Source organism: Chiloscyllium plagiosum, unplaced genomic scaffold (assembly GCF_037043375.1).
Source record: "Chiloscyllium plagiosum isolate Xiang-an unplaced genomic scaffold, Cpla_swu_hap1 HiC_scaffold_30, whole genome shotgun sequence".
Lineage (NCBI taxonomy): Eukaryota > Metazoa > Chordata > Chondrichthyes > Orectolobiformes > Hemiscylliidae > Chiloscyllium > Chiloscyllium plagiosum.
This window is the reverse complement of record NW_028270168.1, coordinates 8,122,227-8,144,818: the sequence shown is the minus strand read 5'-3', so window position 1 is coordinate 8,144,818 and position 22,592 is coordinate 8,122,227. Positions and strand designations below refer to the sequence as shown.

The 22,592-nt window shown below is 39.9% G+C and overlaps 1 protein-coding gene across 4 annotated transcripts in view; it reads left to right on the top strand.

The window, feature by feature from the left end:
• Positions 1 to 22,592, top strand: part of taf12 (TAF12 RNA polymerase II, TATA box binding protein (TBP)-associated factor) — a 41,904-nt gene that overhangs the window by 17,019 nt on the left and 2,293 nt on the right. For 3 of the 4 annotated variants that reach the window (XM_043717277.2, XM_043717278.2, XM_087976706.1), the window contains exons 3-6: positions 14,694 to 14,945; positions 15,024 to 15,062; positions 17,501 to 17,578; positions 21,671 to 21,785. In XM_043717277.2, the coding sequence (XP_043573212.1) occupies positions 14,694 to 14,945; positions 15,024 to 15,062; positions 17,501 to 17,578; positions 21,671 to 21,785 (484 nt within the window). The remainder of the gene's footprint in view (positions 1 to 14,693; positions 14,946 to 15,023; positions 15,063 to 17,500; positions 17,579 to 21,670; positions 21,786 to 22,592) is intronic. The other variant, XM_043717280.2, reaches the window with a different exon arrangement.

Here is a 22,592-nt window from a genome sequence, read left to right as displayed (position 1 = left end):
CACTGCTGCTAACTACAGCTTAACTTTGCCAGTCATGTGTAAGTTTTTATTGCTAAATCTCATAATCCAGGCCCTACTGGAGAAGTTTTTTTTTGACAAAGCAGAGATGCTTCTCAAAATTAATGTCTGAAACCTACACCAGCTCATTTTTTTGCTGCTGAGCATATACAAAACTAGTTAATCAAAAAGCATGCTGCTTGTAAATCACTCCTTTAAAAATAACCACGCATTCTGCTTTTCAAAATGCAAGTCAGTATTGCACAACTGCTGCTTGAATTGTTTCTGTAATGTGCAGTATATTGTTAGTCTTTGTTTTGTTCACTTTGGATTCTAACACACATTGTATGCTTATCTTTCTCAAATTTTACCCTGATCAATTCTTCATAAAATAGTAACTGTTATAATACTAATGTAATTATTTTTTAAAATTTGTTGCACTTCCATTTTTAAAATCAATGTGATACTTCGAGGACCCTCTGAGGCCTTGGCTTTCTAATGGTTGTATCAGTTGAGTGAGTGGTCAAAAGCTAGCAGGTAGAATATTATGTGGGAAAATGTGACGTCGTTCACTTTGACAGGCAAAATGAAACAGCAGAGCATCAATAAGATGGAGAATGACTGCAGAATTCAGAGATACAGAAGCATTAGGTGTTTAGACATGAATTACAAAGTTAGTATACAAGTACAGTACTTAATCATGAAGGCTAATATACTGTTCTTCATTACATATTATTCAGCAAAAAGAGCATTAGTGAGATCATGTCTTGAGTACTATGTGCAGTTTTGGTCTCCTTATTTAAGGAAAAGATGTAAATGCATTGGAGCTAATTCAAAGGAGCTTTATGAAATTGATACAGTTTAAGACTCATCCTTTCAGAAAGATGAGAATTTTTTTAATCCAAGGTTAGTATGACTTTGGAACGACTGCCTCAGCAAGCAGTGGACATGGGGTCATTTTACATTTTTAAGATAGAAATGGATAGATTCCCAGCCTAAAAAGGCTGGGATTCGAAGGTTGTGAATGTGGGATGTGGAATGGGAATGTGGAAACAGGTCAGCTGTGATCTTAGTGAATTTGTAGAACTTGAAGAGCCACATGGTTTACTTCTCCTATTTTATATGTTTGACTCTCTGACTTTTAAGTCATTAAATCAGCGAAACAGTTCATTGAAATAACATTCCCATTCAAAACATTAATGGGACTTTAATTTGACCTGCTTTAAAATACTGATGCAGATATAAAGGTTCAAATACGCTGCTGTAAATTAACATAAGACCGCATGTTAAAGCTACTTGGTTTTAATTCCGACTTGAGTTGTCTGTAATTTATAACTTGACATATGATTGACTAGGTAAAGATTTCATATTTGCTAAATATGAAGAATATTGCACCAGTATCTGGTTTCATTAAAACCATTAATTATCTCTAGTGTCTAGTTTTAGTAGAAACTCCTTGTTTATTTCAATGAAACAACTTTTTTAAAGCATGTTAGCACTGAGATCTAATTTGGATGAACAAATTGTTACTAGATGTTCCTTGTTACTAGACGTCCCTTGTTACTAGATGTCGTCATACTTGCTGTTGCTGACTAAAATGCTTATTATCTTGAAATGCCCAGACAGGAAAGCAAAGCTTCTATTAAATGATACTGTTACCAATAACTTTACTGTAAGCACTGTAGCACACAAGATATTGTTGCTGAATCTAAAATTAAGCAGCTGTCCATAAGTTTCTGAATTTTCTGTCTGGAGGCATGAGCAAGTAAATGGTCTCACTAGACAGAGGGGCTGCCTTCATTTTTTAAAACTAACTGGCAGGAATAAATCTACTGCTACACGTTGATGAAACTGAGGTAAGAGCTTTCATTCCTTCATGATCGTCATGTCAGTGCAATTGGGGTAAATCAGCCAAAGAAGCATAGAAGTTGAACTTTAATTTTTAGCAAACTTTGTGATTCTCACAATGATTTTTATCACATTTGAATTGTAATCTAGCCAATGCATATTTTGAGTGCATTTTATGTTCAGTTTGCTCATTGCACCCAAATCATCTTTATGACCACTAGTGTGTGATTTAGTTGATACAGAGGATCTTGTCTTGTTGAGGGAAGACCTTCACAATACTGACACCCTTGGGCTATGTTGAAGCACAGTTGAGGTTAATTTTTTTAGAAATTGTAAATCATGCTAATGTGAGAAATTAAAGTGTTGTAAAATGGAAGGTGCCTTCAAATCTTTGGTACCTCGTGCCAAGGTCAAAGACACTGCAGAATCTTGCAGCATGTTGAAAAATATAACCTTTATCATGACTGAACTATGAACACTGAATCCCAACATCCAAAAAACTGGTTAGACTTTTAATAGTAGGTGAATCAATTCTTGGCTGTGCTAATATTCTGCTGGAAGAGAAAATGTGATTTAAAACTGTGCAGCACTCTGGGCTTTGACGAGAATTTGAGCCCGCATTGTGATGCTATCTGGTGACAAGCTACTAAGTCTGAGTTTATTCATGATCTTGACTGAGAAATCAAAATTTCATTTCATGACAATTTTATTTTGTTTTAAGAATTGGATGATGGACTTTTTTGTATTCCAATTAAAATACAAGTGTGCAGATTCGTGACATTTGACTCATCTTTAAAATGAGTCTTCATTTATGGTCTTCATTTTTTTAACACTTTTTTTCAAGATGGAATGCATGAAAGTGGACAAAACCAAACCGTTTCACTTGTGGTTTGGAGTTACTGATAAGTCCAGTTTCAATCATCAGGTCACATGTTAACCTGGCAGGGAATCATTTGGGTTTGAGATACTTAGTACAACTGGATACAGATGAAGACTTTATTTATCATGTAAACTGTTTTGCTGAAGAGTAATATTGTATAAAAGGAATCTCCTTGTAACTTTTTAATGCAAACCTGTAGCCACCCTTTGCATAGCTGCCCAATACCCAAGTAACTCCTCTGTCTTAGAGTGGAAATTCATTTAGCTTTATTTATTTGAAATAAATCAGAATTTTTTGGTTCAGTGATCTGAAATTTGTGACCGGGGCTAGATTAAGTTTGCTGCATTTACCTCTGGTTGAGTGTGAATCTAGCATTGACTGATTTCATTCATTCTGGCAATGTTAAAAGTTGAGCAGCTTAAATCCTGTCCTAAAAAGCTTACAGATCCACAGCAGAGAATTATTCACAGTTTGGGATGCTTTGCCACTGCATTGTAAATGATACCTCTGAGAAGAGGTGCTGAATTAGGAAAAAGAAGAATTGAGCAAGTTTGACAGAGAATTTGTTTTGAGCAGGTATTAAAACAATATTTTCCTGTTTGAGGCTGAAGAGAAATGTGGCACCCAGATCCCCGGCATTCCACTCATTGAGGCCGATGTAACTCCATTCTTTTTGCAGCCCTCTCTGCTAGTTTGCCCTGTTTGATGTCCGTGGGTTTGGGGATTTTAAAATGGTTGCTTTTTAGTAACTCACCAGCCAATAAAGTTTAGACTAGATTTAGCGAATTTTGAGAAGATTTGTAGCTCAGGTTGACGTTCTGGATGTAGGTTGCTCACTGAGCTGGAAGATTCATTCTCAGATGTTTTGTCACCCTACTAGGTAATGTCTTCAGTGGGCCTCCAGACAAAGCACTGCTGATGATTCCTGCTTTCTATTTATATATTTGGGTTTCTTTGGGGTGGTGATGTCATTTCCTGTTCTTTTTCTCAGCGGGTGGTAAATGGGGTCCAAGTCGATATGTTTGTTGATAGAGTTCCGGTTAGAATGCCATGCTTCTAGGAATTCTCGTGCGTGTCTGTTTGGCTTGTCCTAGGGTGGATGTATTGTCCCAGAAGAAGTGGTGCCTTTTCTTATCTGTATGTAAGGATACTAGTGAGAGAGGTCATGTCGTTTTGTGGCTAGTTGATGGTCATGTATCCTGGTGGCTAGTTTTCTGCCTGTTTGTCCAATGTAGTGTTTGTTACAGTTCTTGCACGGTATTAGAATGTAGTATCTGGGCTTATTAATGTCTGCGGCTATTTCCCAATTAGGGCTATATTTGCACTCTCTGGAATAGCTCATGACAACTGGAGTTTAGGCTTCTCTGAATGAATGCATGTCATTAGAAAGGATACATTTGGAACATTGGTTGAACTAAGGATGTTTAGGAACTGTCAATATATGCTAACTGTGGAAATGTATTCCATTAATTGCATTGTTGTTGCTCATCCTCGTACTTACAAAACTTTGGGAACTATACAATTTATTTTCAATAACATTTTGTATGTTTGGTGCTTTATATTTTTGCAGCAGGTAAAAGCAGTGTATGCTTTGTGCTTGGGATGGGTAGGGAGCGATTTTAAATTTGGAACATCAGAAATTGATTTGTGCTTAAATAAGAACTTTATTGAATTAAGTTAGTTATGGAGATGGGTATCTAAGATGGCGGCGATCTGAGAAGATCACACTGCAGAGCTTTGCATCGCAGCAAGAGCAGGACGGTCCGTTAACCCACCCAACCCAGGTCATCAGGATTTCTTGGAGCATTGGAAAGATTGTGGATCCCCAAGAAACATTTAAAAATTGACTTACCTGTATTTTTAGCTGTCCAGAAATGCCTAAAAAGGGAGGAGGAGCATCTGAGGCCGGGCCTGCAGCAGCCTCGGAGCCGATTACTCTCCAGCACCTGGTGAACCAACTCTCGAAATCTCGCGAGATGTTGGGGAAACAGATTGAAGAGAAGCTGGCTCCAGTCTCTCTCATGCTGCAGAAGCATGAGCAGCAGTTGGGAGACCTGGAGAAGAGGACAGATGAGGTGGAGCACAGGGTCACAGTGGTGGAAGCTGATGCCAGTTCATTCCAGGAAGAGCTCCAAGCCCTGAAGATGCAGGTTCGTAATTTGCATGACTAAGTGGATGATCTTGAAAACAGGGGCAGGAGAAAAAACATTCGACTCATCGGTCTGCCTGAGGGTAAGGAAGGTGAGCGGCCTGCGGAATTTGTTGAAGATTGGCTTTTGAAATTCCTTGACTTGGAGACTGGCATGAGAGGATTGAAGATGGAGAGGGCTCACCAGGTCGCAGCATGGAGGTCGTGTCTGGGTCAACGCACTCGTCCTTTCCTGGTGCGGTTCCATCATTACCGGGATAAGGAGAATGTCATGGAGGCTTCCAGACTCCAGGGGAAGGATTCAAAGGCCCTAATTTATGAGGGGTCTAAGATCATGTTTTTTCAGGACTTTTCAGTGGCGGTGATCCAGAAACGAAAATCGTATGATGGTGTCAAGAGAAGATTGAAGGAGCTTGGGATTCAGTACTCCCTGAGATATCCGGCAGTGCTTCGGATCACCTTAGATGGATCCATGCATCTCTTTGACACATCGGAGAAGGCAAGAGACTTTGTGGACAAACTATCCTAATTTAAACAATTGTAGTATGTATAAATATTGTTGCTTGGGTATACGTTTATCATTCTGTAAAAGAAATGGAGGAAATCCAGTTGGAGCTTTGTTTTTCCCTTTTTTTCCTCTATTGATGATAATTTGGTTCCAAACTATGTCTGGCGGTGGTTAAGATGTACATTTTAAATTTCTAAGTTAGGACATACCAAAGGATGGATGGGGTATTTATTCCCCCTTTTTTTATAAAAGTTTTTTATTCATATTGATATTCTATGGGGTGTTTATTCTTTTTAGCTTGTGCTTGCGATTCAGCTCTAGCTGGGAGAAGTGAAGGTGGTTGAGATGGTTAGATGCCTATTTATGGGCAGTTCGGGATGGGTAGTTGCCCCCTCCGGGCAGGGGGTGAGTTCCCCTACTCAGTGCTATTGGTGCTTTATATGTTGGTTTGTTTTCTGGTTTTTGTTTTTTATTTTTAATAATTTTGTATGTTTATTAAATGTAGTGGTTTTAGTTTATGTAGTTTTTATATTTGGTGGACCATGCGACACTAAGTCTCAGCAATTTGTGGTTCAGGTTCCTCCTGTCTGGAATTTAAATGTAATTGCAGAAGATTATGGCTAATGATTTGATTAAATGGTGTACCTGGAATATCAGGGGAAGTCACTCACCAATTAAGAGGAAGAAGGTACTCTTGAGTCTTAGAAAGGAGAAGGTGGATATTGCTTTGTTACATTTGGATGACAAGGAGCATCTGAAATTACAGCAGAATGACTTTGGCAGAGTTTATTTTTCATCATTTAATACCAGAAGTAGGGGAGTGGCTATATTGGTAAGGAAAAATCTCTCATTTAAATTGTTGGAATGTGTTAAAGACACATACGGGAGGTTTGTAATTCTTAAAGCCTTGATAAATGGGGAAGAATATGGCATTTTAAATGTTCATTGTCCCCCAGCTCATCCTCTTAAATTCTTGGTAGATGCTTTTTCTAAACTGATAAGACTCAAGTCTCGGCACATCATTATAGGGGGAGATTTTAACTGCCTCATGGACCCCACAGTAGATAGGTTGCCTAACTACCTATGCACAAACTAAACAGTTATTGGGTTTGTGTGGGGAATTAGGATTGGTGGACGTCTGGAGGTGTCTCCACCCTACAGGTAGGGATTTCACGTTTTTCTCCAATCCGCACAGATGTCACACAAGGATTGATTTTTTTTCTGACCCCTGCGGTAACCCTGGATCTGGTGGCATCCTGTACGATTGGTAATATTGCCATCTCTGATCATGCTCCAGTGTACCTCATGGTTAAAATTAAGGATGTTACAGTGGATTCAAGGTACTGCTGAATGGACCCCTTTATTCTCATGGAATATTCTCTAGGGAATTTTGGGCATTCCTAGACATTAACATAGGCTCAGTTGATAGCTCATCTGTTCTCTGGGAAACTGCCAAAGCTTATGCCAGAGGGTTAGTTATTTCATATTCCACCAGTAGGAAGCGGCAGAAGGGTGAGCAGCAACATCTCCTTGAAGCACGGTTGAAGGCAGCCGAGAAGGCCTATTTTGACAGACCTTCGTTGGTCAAACTACAGAGGATTACGGCACTGCAGTCTACACTAAATTCCGTGCTAACGCAGACGGCAAAGAAGGAGCTGGCTTTTGCAAAGCAAAGGTTATACGAGCATGGTAACAAGCCAGGCAAATTTACCTTGCCAGAAAGAGAAGTGCCCCACAAACCATTACAGCGATTACGGAAGAGTCTGGGAACCTAGCGTGATTCTAAAAAGATTAATGTGGCTTTCCAGAGATTCTACTCTGTTATCTCAGTCTGAGAATTGTGAGGAGGGGCAGGCCAAAATGGAATCCTTTTTTAGAGATCTGAAGCTCCCAGGTGTGACTCCCGAACAACCGTCCTTTCTCAATGCCCCTTTATCAGAGCAAGGAGTGCAGGAAGCTGTGAGGCAGCTTCAGAGTGGAAAGGCACCTGGCCCTGACGGACTTCCCAGTGAATTCTATAAGGAATTTATAAGTATACTGTCAGGCCCGATGCTGAATATGTTTAATGATTCATACAGTCATGTTTGTCTCCCACCATCTCTGCGAGAGGCCAATATTTCACTTATCCTTAAAAAAGGGAAGGATCCGGAAGACTGTGCCTCATACAGGCCCATCTCGCTCTTAAATGTGGACTTTAAGATCCTTTCTAAGGCTCTTTTGTTAAGGCTGAAGACTGCGTTACCCTCTATTATTAAAGAGGATCAGACGGGCTTCATAAAGGGTCGCAGATCCTCCAATAACGCGAGGAGGCTGCTTAACGTAATTCAAGCATGCCAACAGCAGTCAATACAGGGATTGGTGATTTCTTTAGATGCAGAGAAGGCATTTGACCGAGTTGAGTGGCCGTACCTTTTCTATACTCTAGACCAGGGATGGAAATGTATTGCTGGAAAATCGCAGCAGGTCAGGCAGCATCTAGGGAACAGGAGAATCGACGTTTCGGGCATTAGCCCTTCTTCAGGAATATATACTCTAGACCAGTTTGGTCTGGGCGAAGTTTTCACAAGATGGGTAAAGGTTCTCTACAGTGTACCTCTCACTGCGGTCATTACCAACGGGGTACGATCAAGCAATTTTAATATATCTAGGGACAGCTGGCAGGGCTGTCCCCTTTCACCATTACTTTTTACGTTGGTGATTGAATCGTTGGCAGAAGCCATTTGTGGGGATCTCAATATATCCGCTCCAGAAGTGGGGTCAAAATTACATAAGATCTCACTATATGCAGATGATGATCTAATTTTCTTGACAAATCCAGCAGTCTCAGTGCCTTGCCTGATACAATGCATTCACGCGTTTGGCGCTTTTTCAGGGTATAAGATTAATTTTGCTAAATCAGAGGCTATGCTTATGGGTAGTCTTACGAAAGAGTTGGCTCTTGAGAGTGACTATAGATTCCCATTTAGGTGATCACAGGGGGGTTTTGTGTATTTGGACATATTCATTACTCCAGTTCTGGATTGGTTGTTCAAAGCCAATTTTACTCAATTACTTGAAAAAAATTAAACAAGATCTCCAAAGATGGGAGGCACTTCCAATCTCATGGTTGGGTCGGATAGCGCTTATTAAGATGAATATTCTTCCTCGTTTGCTATACCCTATACGGATGTTCCTTCTGATTTTCAATAAACAAACACTCAGGAGACTGAACAGTTGGTTCAACTCCTTCATCTGGCACCATAAACGGCCCCTCATTAAATTAGCCAAACTGCAGTTGCCTCACAGATTGGGGGGAGTAGACCTTCCGGACATTAAAAATTACCAATTAAGCTCGCTTTTGACCTACGTAAGTGATTGGGTTTCTGGGGACCCTCTTTCAATATGGCTAGATATCGAAGTCTCCCAGGCAAGGTACCCCCTTACCAGTTTGCTGTTTTTGGACAAGATGATGACAGGGAATATTGCCATAACCCAATAGTCATCAATACTGTTAAAGCATGGAGGGTAATTCGGCAGAGGGAAGGTAATATTGGCAAAACATCTTTGTTTACACCTTTAGTGGGAATGCCGAGTTTTCAACCAGGTATAATAGATTCAGAATTTAAACGTTGGGCAGATAGGGGTATATCTTGCATGGGTGATTTATTTGAGGGAGATGTAATGATGTCCTTCGATCAGTTAGTACAGAAGTACAAGTTACCAAATAGAGACCTCTTTCATTTTTTTTCCAAGTTAGGGATTTTATTCAAAAAAGGACCACACTTTTGACCCCTACAAATCTGACATAGAAAGAGGGGTACTAAGGGCTAAGAGTACACTCTGTCAGTACTCTATATCACCAATTGGGGGGTGCCACCTCAGATGAGTCTGATCGACTCTGCAAAATGTGGGAAAGAGAGCTGGGTGTTGAAGTTTCTTCAGAAGCATGCGAGGATATTTGGGAGAATGCAAGGAAGATATCAATTTGCAATAGGACCCATACTTTACAGTTGAAGATTCTCCAGAGGGTCCACTTAGCCCCAGACTGTTTGTCAAAATTTAAACCAGGGGTATCTCCAGCATGCCCCAAGTGCAAGGTCTGTACGGATACTCTTACCCATTGTCTTTGGTCTTGTGACAGGCTTCAAACATATTGGAGCGCTGTGGTGGGTGCAATGGAGAGGATTTTAGGTATAGGTGTGGAGAAGGACCCTATTTCGCTCCTTTTGGGCCTACCCATTATATTTCCTGCAGACTTGCATAAGGCAAAACTTTTCGATATTCTTACATTGTGTACAAGGAACAATATCTTGCTAGGTTGGATATCAGAAAACCCCCCAGGCCTGTCAGGTTGGTGGAAGATTGTTATCGAGCATATTCCCCTGGATTTTCTCACAAATATGGTACACCACAAAACTAAGAATTTTTACAAGACATGGTAACCCTTTTTGAAATACCTGGACACAGATTTATCTGCCACACTACCAAGGGATTTTATATAGCTGTAACGATTATGTTTCATGAGTCCAGTATCCAGGGAGGAGGAACTGTGAATGTATGAGTGTTTTGTTTGGCTGGGCTGTTATTACTATTTGTTTGTTTGTTGTTACGTATTTATTTAGTTAGTTAAATAGCTAGTTTAGGTTTTTTTTTAATTTTATACTTCTCTATATATGTTTATACATTCGTATAGGAGGGTGGGTTGGGGAATCTTTTTATTATTTGGGTTTAGTTTTGTACTATTTTTGTACTGTTTTGAATTGCATTGTTTTGTATTTGTTGTAATATTTAAAAATCTATTTTTTCTTAATAAAAATATATTATTTTAAAAAAAAAGATAGTTATGGCATTCAAGACTCACTAAACCACAGCCTTGCAATAGTTAGCAAACCTGGTATCAATGGGTATGTAGGGGCAAACTCTCCTCTGGTTGGAATCATACCTGGTACGTAGGGAGATAATTGCTGTTGTTGGAGGTCAGTCATCTCAATCCCTGGATGTTCTGCAGGAGTTTTTCAAGGTAGTGTCCTTGGCCCAGCCATCTTCAGCTGCTTCACCCATAAGCTCCCCTCTGTCATAAGGTCAGAAAAGGAATGTTCACCAATGATTGCATATTGTTCAGCACCATTCACAACTCCTCAGAGACTGAAGCAGTCCATGTTCAAATGTAACAAGATCTGAAACAATGACCATCACGAATGAGACAATCTAACCAACCTCCCCTTGATATTCAATGCTGTTGCCATCACTGAATCCCCCACTATCAGCACACTTAGGGTTACCATTGACCAGAAACTCAACTGGACTTACAACGTAAACATAGTGGTGACAAGAGCAGATCAGAGGCTAGGAATTCTGCAGTGAGTAACTCGCCACCTGATTCCCTAAAGCTAGTCCACCATGTGCAAGGCACAAGTCAGGAGTGTGATGGAATGCACCCCACTTGCAGCTCTAACAGCAGTCAAGAGGCTTGAGACCTTCCAGGACAAAGTGACCTGCTTGAATGACATCATATCCACAAACATCCACTCCCTCCACCGCTGATACTCCGTAGTTGCATTATCTACCAGATGTGCTTCAGAAATTTAGCAAAGATTCTTAGACAGCAGCTTCCAAACCCACGACCCCTTCCATCTAGACAGACAAGGGCAGCAGATGCATGGGAGCACCATCACCTGAAAGATCTCCTCACCATCCAGACTTGGAAATATATTGCCATTTCTTCACTGTCACTGGGTCAAAAGTCTAGAATTCCCTTCCTAACAGCATTGTGGGTCAACCCACAGCACATGCACTGCAGCATTAAAGAAGGCAGTTCACCATCACTTTCTCAATTCCGGCCAGCCAGAAACTAGAATATTTTTTTAAAAATCAATTGAGGGTGGAAATTATAAATTCTTCTTTGTAACATGGCAGTGATTCATAATGTTTCGCAATATGTGACTTGATTTGTTTGGGGCATTTTAATTAGTATTATGGTTTATGTAATATTTAAGGTGTGGATGTTTGCAGATGCAATGTCAATCAAGTAGTCTGCTTTGTCTTGGATCGTGTCAGGATTCTTGAGGTATCTGTCAGTGGGATGAAGCAAGGGAAATAAAATGGAGCTTGAAATCAGATGATCATATGCAAAACTGAGACATTTTTACTTCACTAATGTAAGCCATGCAAATTTGATTATACCAAATAATTCTGCAAGTATCTTCCAGACACATTGCACATTTGATGGCTGAATACTGATTTGCTGAACAGTTGGTATGTCAACTGTTTACTGGGGTAACGTTTAACTAATTTTTTTAATGTGCTTTTACATGCAAATACAGAGGAACCTTTATTGAACTGAATGCTTTGCAGTGGTATTTCCCTTGACACTTAGTGCATTTCCTTATGCTGCCTCAGATTTGGCACTCTCGACTCATATTTTGCACAGTAAACAGTAGGGTTTCCAGGGCAATTATTTTCTTCACCGAGAGTTATCTTTTCTCTCTAGTGCAGAGCAGTGTGCATCAGTGTGCTCCATATTCTCACCTAGGTGGCACCATTCCACTGTGAACTTTGCTAAAGAATGTTGGCAGACTTTTTTTGGGCATGAGGAGTGTCCTAATTGAACCTAGTTCTGTCCTTGCCCAACCAAATTTACTCACTCAGTCTACTTCCAAGATAGAAAGTTAGAGTCTCGGAGATGTTTTTTGGATTTTTCCTCAATTGCCGTTCTGCCCCATCCTAAGACCAGGGTTGCTGAGGCTACTTTTTGTGCTTTTAATTGTAGCTTAGCTTAAAATGGATAACTTTTGATACACTGCAAATAAATTCATCAAACTCTTTGGGTCCTGAGCAAAAACATTCTTGAGTGCTAAGAAATAAGAGCTGAGGTGCATGTAATTATCGATTGGTGAGTTGGCTTGAGAAGTTGGTGAATCACTTTACTTGAACTAAAATGACCCCTGCGGCACCCCACTCCCCACTGATTTCCAACCAGAGAAACACCGATTTATCCCAACTCTTGGAAAGGCAAAGACTGATTAGGGATAGTCAACATGGCTTTGTGCATGGGAAATCATGTCTCACAAACTTGATTGACTTTCTTGAAGGAGTAACAAAGAGGATTGAGCGCAGAACAGTGGGCGTGATCTATATGATAAAAGCAAATTACTGCGGATGCTGGAATCTGAAACCTTTGACAAAGGGTCAGTTAGACTCAAAATGTCAGCTCTTTTCTCTCCTGACAGATGCTGCCAGACCTGCCGAGATTTTTCAGCATTTTCTCTTTTGGTGATCTATATGGATTTCAGCAAGGCATTCGACAAGGTTCCCCGTGGGAGACTGGTTAGCAAGGTTAGGTCTCATGGAATACAGGGAGAACTAGCCATTTGGATACAGAACTGGCTCAAAGGTAGAAGACTGAAAGTGGTGATGGAAGGTTGTTTTTGAGTGGAGGCCTGTGACCAGTGGAGTGCCACAAGGATTGGTGCTGGGTCCACTATTTTTCATCATTTATATACATGATTTGGATGTGAGCATAAGTGATATAGTTAGTAAGTTTGCAGATGATGCCAGAATTGGAGGTGTAGTGGACAGTAAAGAAGGTTATCTCAGATTACAGCAGGATCTTGATGGGCTGAGATGTGGCAGATAGAGTTTAATTTAGATAAATGAGATGCTGCATTTTGGGAAAGCTAATCTTAACAGGACTTATACTTATAATGGTAAGGTCCTCAGGAGTGTTGCTGAACACAGAGATCTTGGAGTGCAGGTTCATAGCTCCTTGAAAGTGGAGTCGCAGGTAGATAGGATAATGACGAAGGCATTTGGTATGCTTTCCTTTATTGGTCAGAGTATTGAGTACAGGAGGTGGGAGGTCATGTTGCGGCTGTATAGGACATTGGTTAGGCCACTGTTGGAACATTTTGTGCAGTTGTGGTCTCCTTCCTATCGGAAAGATGTTGTGAAACTTGAAAGGGTTCAGAAAAGATTTACAAGGACGTTGCCAGAATTGGAGGATTTGAACTATAGGGAGAGGCTGAATAGGCTGGGGCTGTTTTCCCTCGAGCGTCAGAGGCTGAGGGGAGACCTTTTAGAGGTTTACAAAATCATAAATAGAATAAATCGACAAAGTCTTTTCCCTGGGGTGGGGGGAGTCCAAAACTAGAGGGCATAGGTTTAGGTTGAGAGGGGAAAGATATAAAAGAGACCTAAGGGACAACGTTTTCATGCAGAGGGTGGTACATGTGTGGAATGAGCTGCCAAAGGAAGTGGTGGAGGCTGGTACAATCGCAACATTTAAAAGGCATCTGGATGGGTATATGAATAGGAAGGGTTTGGAGGGATATGGGCCGAGTGCTGGTAAATGGAACTAGATTAGGTTAGGATATCTGGTTGGCATGGACGAGTTGGACTGAAGGGTCTGTTTCCATGCTAAACATTTCTGTGACTCTATGACTCTAATTCTGAGGGAATGAAGGGATGTTTAGGTATTTGCTGTTTGTGCTTGTTCGTCTCAGATTTCCAACATTCACAAGATTTTTCTTTTATTTGAAATTTTAAAACCTAATAAGAATCGCTAATATTACAATGTAACATATGACAATTGTTAAGTTTCTCATCTTGAGATCCTCGTGCATCAGTGCAGTTTCTCCAGTGAACATAGTTTGCAGTCATGTTTTATGTTAAATTGATAACTTCTCAAAAGATATATTATTTAATTATTTGCAATCACAATGAAGCAGTTAGATCAGTCTCCAGCCTGTTCCAATTGTATCAATTGCACAGATGCAGTGATGCTGCTTATTTGGTTTCCGAGTTCAGGTGGGTGGTGGGTTTTCTTTTTGGCTTTCCCAAATTATAGAGAACTGTCTGAGTCATAGTATAAGATCATAAATGTGCTTTATGAATATCTGAAGAAAAATGGTGTAACTTAATCCGTAAATGGCTCTGGCATTATTTCCCACCGTTTTGTAAATACTTTACAGTATAGCTTTCTTTATCTTTGCTCTTAGTTACGTGTAATACAATACTTTTTGCATGCTTTGACCTTAGGACAGTGTCTTGTATACCAAAGTCTTCAACTGAAATGACAGCTACAGTACAGAGGAATGACTTCTAAATAGGGTTTATCATACTGTAAGTTTCACTCTGGAAACAACTTGGAACAAGGCTTCTGAATATTATACAAATATTGTAATATTGGTTTACATTTTCCAGACTTGGAGAGGAAGAATAGTGTAATTTAAAGTTTTCAGAATCTGACAATGCATAGTAAATTAAAGCATAGATATAGACTGTTAACAACAAACAGCTTGTAAAAAATTGCTTTCCTTTTATATTTTTAACAGCTGATTGGTCCTGGCCCCCACAACCCCAAACAGAAACAGGATTTGGAGAAACTTAATGATTTGAAGGCCAAAGCCCAACAGATTATGAACCAGTTTGGACCTGCAGCGCTAATAAATTTGACAACTTTTCCCTCAGTAAAACCTGATCCATCCAGCACACCACCTCCAAATACAATGGCTAATAGCACTGCTGTGGTAAAGATACCTGGAACACCAGGCTCAGGGGGACGTATGAGTCCAGAAGGCAATCAGGTATTGTAGCTCTGTGATTTGAATGTCATTCTTTTCAATATAAACTCTTCCACTCTTTACAGAAATTTTTCTTTGTAGAATTTATCCCTAACCTCCTGGTATAAAGATGAAGCAATGGTGAGTACAGCTATCTTAATGGTTGCTGCTAATTTTGCTATACAGCAGTTGATAAGAAGCCTATGTTTTTATGGAAGTTAGAGAGTGACAAGTTTCGAGTCACTGTTGGAACTTAACTCCCTGTTGCATGCAAGATTAGGTGACTCACGCATCTTGTGATCCAAACTTTGTGAAGCTCACTCATGTCAAGAAATGGCTGATCTCAGTGGATTTTCAGCTATAGTGCTGAAAACTTGTCCTCCTTGAAATAGCTCTTGGAACTGTTATAGTCCATCTGCAACACTAATACAAGGGAAGCAATGGCCTAGTGGTATTATCATTGGACTGTTAGTCCAGAAACCCAGTAATGTTTTGGGGAGGTGGATTCAAATCCCAACACGGCAGATGGGGGAATTTGAATTCATAAATAGGAATCTGGAATTAAGAGTCCATTGTTGACTGTCAGAAAAGCCCATCTAGTTCACTAATGTCCTTTTGGGAAGGAAGTCTGCCATCCTTACTTGGTCTGGCCTCTATGTGACTCAAGACCCACAGCAATGCCCTCCGGGCAATTAGGGATGGGCCATAAACGCTGGTCTAGCCAACAATGCCCTCATCCCATGAATGAATAAAACATAAAAATTCACTCACCAATGCGAAAAGTTGTGAGAATCAGGACAAATTCAATCCAACCAGTTACCACCCCATCCGGTCCGTGCTGATAATTTTCATCACATTTCAGAAACTATCCTCAAAAGTGTTATTAGTAGCAGTTCCTCAGCCCTAAATACCCATGAGTGACTGAAATGCCTTCTACCTGGGCCACTTGGCACTAGCCCTCATTACAGATTTGGTGCAAATTTGGACAAAAGAGCTGAATTCTAGAGATCAGGTGAGAGAGTGACTGCCATTGTCATGAAGACAGCATCTGCACAGAGGCATTAAACAATCCTTTTTTTAAAAAAAAGTGGTAAAAAATCAGAAGAAACTGTTCTCATTGGAGTCATATCAAACACAAAGGAAGATGGTGTGATAAATGTCCATTAGTCTTAATGTTAGGACATTGCTGTAAGAGTGCCTCAGAGCAGTTTACAGGACCCAACCATTTTCAGCTGCTTCAGCAATTGGCTCCATCATAAGGTCAAAAATCAATTTGAACACTGCACAATGTTAAGCAACATTCATGATTCCTGAATGATACTAAAGCAGTCTGTATCCATGTATTTCAAGATCTGAACAATACCCCAACAGGCCAAAGCCTGATCTCCATGTCGCAGATACAAGTCAAGAGGGATACTTCCTACTTGCCTGGATGAGTGCAGCTCCAACGACAACCTAAGCTCATGGTCATCCAAGACTAGCCATCCCCTTGGCTGTACACCCTTCCACAATGTTAAGCATGCATTTACTCAACCACAGACATACCGTGATCAGAGTGTACCATTTAGAAAATGCTCTTCTACAGCTCACCAGATGGCCACTTCCCTAAATTGCTTTCCAAATCCAAAGTCTCCACCGCTCAGTAGGACAAGTGTAAAAATGACACTACTTGCAGTTTCCCCTCCAAAGCACAAGCCATCTTCACTTGGAACAATAGTAATTCCTTCATTACCCAAATCTATAATTTCCTCCATATCATCACTGAGCAGATGGATTATACTGGTTCAAGAAGGCAATCTACTGCAACCTTCTTGAGACAATTAAAGATGAACAAATCCTAGATACCCATGAAAAACTGAAATGGGAAGATCATATAGGATCTGTTCTGTTTTTAACATACATTTTATTAATCATTGCATTTCTCACACAATAAATTGGGCAAAGAGTTTTATTTCAACTGCTGTGTTGGAGCTTGGATTGATATTTTACCAAAAACAAATGCAGCATTTCACTCTTGGTACAACCTTTAACTTGCAAACGTTTGATTGAACCAGCCCATTGACAGATAAGTTGCTGGGCGGCACGGTGGCTCAGTGGTTAGCACTGCTGCCTCTCAGCACCAGGGTCCCAGATTCGATTCTGGCGTCGGGTGACTGTCTGTGTGGAGTTTGCACATTCTCCCAGTGTCTGCGTGGGTTTCCTCCCACAGTCCAAAGCTGTGCAGGTCAGGTGAATTGGCCAAGCTAAATTGCCCATGGTGATAGGTGCATTGGTTAGAGTGAAATGGGTCAGGGTGGGTTACTCTTCGGAGAGTCGGTGTGGACTGGTTGGGCCGAAGGGCCTGTTTCCACACTGTAGGGAATCTAATCTAATCTACATGTCAATGTCTACATGATGTTTGTAGTTACTTGGTAATTGAATGGGAGTTAATCTAAAATGAATCACACCATGGAACAAATCTTACTTCAAATTCATTCATTTGTTTTAAAGGAATATCTGTAATTTCAATTTTTGTTTGAAGCTCCAAATCCATGAGTTTCAAATTGCAAAATATCTGCATCTTTAATTGTTTTGTTAAGGTGTTAAGCAAGAAGAAGCTACAGGACCTGGTGCGAGAAATTGATCCAAATGAACAACTTGATGAAGATGTCGAAGAAGTAAGTTTATTATGCAAAGAAAAGTCCAGGTCACGCTTCAGTACTATTTGCATCAGAAAAGTACTTTCTGTTGAAAATCTCTTTTAGATGTTAGAGTATTGTTACTTGTCTGTTCTTTAGGATGTTAATGATTTTCTGTCACACCGTCTTCTCAGGTTGCCCATTGTATGCTCTCCTCCCTTATTCTTTCAATTGCGAGTTTTAAAGTCGTAATGTGGGTGTTAGCAAATCGCGAATTTTTGTTTGCTTAATCAGGTGTGACAATATGGTGATTATATTGAGAGTAATAATCCAGAGGCATTGGACAAATTGCCAGGGACATGTTCAAATTACGCTGCTGCATCTGGAAAATTATAATTCAGTTGTATAAATCTGGCATGAAAAGGTAATATCAGTAACGGTGTTTGAAGCAGATAGACTTTTATGACGCTTATAAAATCATGCTCTTACCCTGTCTGGCATACTTGTGACTTCAGACCCACACTGATGTGTTTAACTCTAAACTAGCCTTTGAAAGGGCTGTGAAGTCACTCAATAACTTAGGCAAGTGACACACAATCATATTGCCAAAGGAAATTAAACTTGAGCAATAAATTTTGACTTTAACAGTGACACCCACAATCATGAATGATTTTTTTAGAAACACTCACTCCTTCAGTCTTGATTTCATGCTTACACTGCTGGTCTTAGTTTTCATCTAGATTTCTCAGTCTATAATTGTAAGAGTTGCCATTTATCTTCAGTCCTTTTACACGGAGTCTTCACTCTTTCAAACCAGCAATTCTTTCATCATGTGATACATTGAATGTGGGGGGGTGGGAGAGGTAGAGGATGGTATGGGTGTGGTGATAGAAAATATATAAAGTTTCATTCAGTAGCTCACTTTTTGCTGCTGAGCCACCAGGTCCAAGTCTGTGTTCTTAGCAGCCAGAAAGTACATTAGCTTCCATTTCTGGACTATCCAAAAACCCCTGCTGGAAATAAGTGTATTTCCAACGGATGAGAAAAATGATCAAGCTTTGCTGTAGAGTCTGGTGTGGTCAAACAGGTTAGTGACTCTGTGTAGAATCACTCAAGTAAGATATCAGAACATTGCCAATATTCATAAAATTGCCTTGACTTCACCTTTTGTATTAAATTGAAAACCTTTAATGAAACAGAATTAATGTTTTGAGTCTTTATTCAGAGTGTACCAGAGGAAGAATTGTGGTTGGAGGCCAGAATAGGACTGAAACAAGAAATGTTCCATGTATCTCAAGAGACAGGCATAACTGGGGCCCATATGGGTATCCAAAGCCACCCCTTTGATTTCAAAGTCAGAACAGTTAAAAGAGAAGTTATTCAAAGTGAGGACAAACGAGGCCAGGTGGGGGAGGGTGGTGAGGGGTGGGCATGGTTCAGGCCTATTTTTCCAGGAAAACGCAGAGGGTCCTGAGACCATCCTGATGGAGGATGGGTGTGTAAGAGATTGCATATCCATGGTAAAGAGGAGGCGGCTGGAGCCCACAAACGCAAAATTCTGAAACTGGTATAAAGTGTAGGATGAATTGCAAATGTAATGGGAAGGGACTGGGCAAAGGGAGAAAAAAATCGAGTTGAGGAAGCAGAAGATGAGTTCTGTGGAGTGGGAGCAGGCAGAAACAATGGGCAATGCCCGGGTAATGCTGTTTGTGGATTTTTGGTAGAAGCAGACTGTGCAGGGTTGGGGGTATCTATGAGCTTAAAGGCAGCGGTGGGGGGATCACCAGATGAAATGAGATTATTGATCATTGTGGAAGTGTCGGACAGCAGGTTCCCATTGCCCTTTGCAATGTAGAGGCCATAAGGGTCACTGGACTTAAAACATTAACACTGTTTCTCTCTCAGCGATTCTGCCAGACCTGCTAGTTTCTCCAGCACTTTGTTTTTGTATTGAATTCACCCGCTTTGATTTACATTTCCTGCTCAGTCCTTACTCTCTTTATTTCACAATACTTTGGTCTGATTGGCTAAGGAGATGCATAGTGACATCGCTTTATCCATCTCTTGTTTCCAGAAACCTGCTTGGAAAGCATCATTGACAGTAAACTGGCAAGGAAATGTCTCCCTCTATAAGGATAGTGAAGCGGGAAGGGCTGCAATTGAGGTGGAAGGTCATTTATTGTACTGAATAGTGGAGAAGTCTTAAGGTCCCTGGGGTATTCTCCAGCTTCTAGAAAGCGAGTTGTTTCTTAAAAGTCCCAATTCTCCTGCCCCACATAAAACTTGTCCAATCAGAAATTTATCCAATAATAACTTGCATATATGCAGCAACTTTAACATAATGAAATGTCTCGAGGTGCTTGAGGAGACCTATTGATTTACACAAACCTTTTTTTTAATCTATGGAATGAGCACGGAGAAGTACTTTTTCCTTTAAGTTTAACAGCAAACAAAATTCAATATACTGTAGTCCTGCCTGGAATATAGGTTTAATACTGTTTAAAGGGGTAGAATTTCTAGGGAGAGCTGTACCTACAAAGTTTTTTAAAAATTTGAAAGTACTTTCAAATAAACCTGTTGGACTATAACCTGGTGTTGTATGATTTTTAACTTTGTCCACCCCAGTCCAACACCAGTGCCTCCACATCATGATGACAAAGTAAAGCCAGCTTGTTTTGTCTGAAGTTAGTCATTTAAAATAGATTAGAATAAGGTGAGAATGGGCATGGGTCTAGAATCTATTATGCATTCCTACTGAAGCCATTATGCATTATGTTTGACAAAGAACTGTGAAATTTGAACTCTAAATTGCAATACAATATATAATTGGAGTGTGTTTCACAAAATGGAGTGGGGGTGAATTGAGAGCTGTTTAGGCAGGCTATGAGCTGCATGTCTATGGTTTGTCAGTCATTTGGAATTGAGTTTGTTGAAATGGGCCTGGATTTAAATAAAAGGAAAATACAGTGGATGCTGGAAGTCCGAAACAAACCCCAAGAGTGTTGGAGAGATTCAGCAGGTCTGCTGGCTTCTATAGATAGAGAAACAGTTAATGTTTCGAGTCCTTTAATACTTCAGAATTCAGTACTTGTAAGACTCTGATTAGATAAGACTTGATCTGTAAACCTTATGTTACAGATTCTAAGTTTAGTTGTGCTAAGAATTAGTGGATTGTCCTCTTGTTTTTAGACAAAATAAAAGTGAAATGACTTTTATGTGAAATTAATCTGCTAATGCTATCGGAGGCCATCAAATTACACCTCGACGTTGTTGCCTCTCTCTGCCCTTCCTTAAATTTCCCTGATCCTGAAAGTGTTGTCCATATTTTTAATACCTTCACACCCAATCATCTCAATAAAAAGAGAAACTGCATGGAGAAATTCAGCAGATTTGGCAACATCTGTGGAGAGGCAGAGAAAAAAAAACATTTTGAGTGCTGTTGGACGTTGGACTATAAACATTAATTGTTTTTCTCTGTCCATCAATGCTGCTAGACCTGAGTTTATCCAGAATTTTCTCTGTTTCAGATTTCCAGCATCCGCTATATTTTGTCACTAATCCAACTATTTTAATGCTCTCCTAGCAGCCTTGGAACTTACACCCTGCAAAATCTTGAAACTTTTTCCTGGATTCTAATCTGCACCAGGTCTGTCTAATACATTGTCTGTGTGTTTGCTGATCTACCAACACCCACATTTTAAAATATTAGTTTGAATTTTAAATTTTTATTGCAATCTCTTCAAAACTTCGCCCTTCCCTCTCCTTGAAATGCCCACATCCTATAGATGCTGCATGTTTGTATATCCTTCAAATATTTGACAGTTCCGAAGAGGTCATATTGCACTTGAAACTTTGTTTCTCTGTCCACAGATTCTGCCAGACGTCCTGAGTATCTCCAGCACTTTGTTTTTAATGTATATCTAAAGTCGCAATCATATGTGATTCATACGTGATAATGGTTTCATTGTGTACCGTGTTTGATTTGGACACGAGCAATATTTCAGAGTGTGATATCATAATATTTATGAAATATCTGTAATTGCATGGCATCTTTAGCTAAGGACCGTACATTCCAGTTTCTATTATATAGAATGCTCTAATCAAAAGTGATTTTTGTTCTCCCACCTGCAGATGCTTTTGCAGATTGCTGATGATTTTATTGAAAGTGTAGTGAGTGCTGCATGTCAACTAGCACGTCACCGCAAGTCAAACACACTGGAAGTAAAGGATGTTCAGTTGCATCTTGGTATGTTTTGAATAAACATTTCTAATCTTGATATTTTATAAAACACCACCCTGAAAATAAACTTCAAACAGAGATAATTATGAATTGCAAGTAAATACAAAACTCTTCCATTTTTATAGTGCCTTTTGTGACCTGTCAATATGCCAAAACATTTTAGAGCCGATTAAATACATTTAAATGTAGTCACTGTTATAATGTAGGAAACAGTAGCCAATTTACACACCACGTAATCCCAAAAACACCATTAAGACCCAAATAATCTGTTTTTATTTTGTAGTGATTGGGGAATAAGTATTGGCCAGGACACCAGTAATTATGTATAAGTGCTTATTTAAAGCTAGTAACCATTCAGCGAGAGTCTGATTAGAAGCTGTTGTGTTTTGCAGCAGGAAGGCATTGCATCTGTGAATTTATCAAGTTGTAATAATATCTGATAATGTTTACCAGTTTATGGAAAAACCATGAGTTAAGGCTTCCTCAAATTAGTGAAGAGTTTTATCTCTGATGGTACTTTGGCAGTTTCTTTCCCTAAAGGAAGATGGTGAACCAGATGGGCGTCTCCAACAACCAGCAGTGGATTCATGGTCATCATTAGACTTGTAATTCCAGATTTTTATTGACTTCAGATTCCGCCATCTGCCATCCGAGGATTCAAACCCAGTTCCCCTAAACTTAACCTGGATCTCTAGATTAATAGGTTTGTGTAGGTTAGGTGCATTAGTGAAGGGTAAATGTAGGATAGTAGGGGAATGTGTCTGAGTGGATTACTCTTTGAAGGGACAGTGTGGACTTGTTGGACTGAAGGGC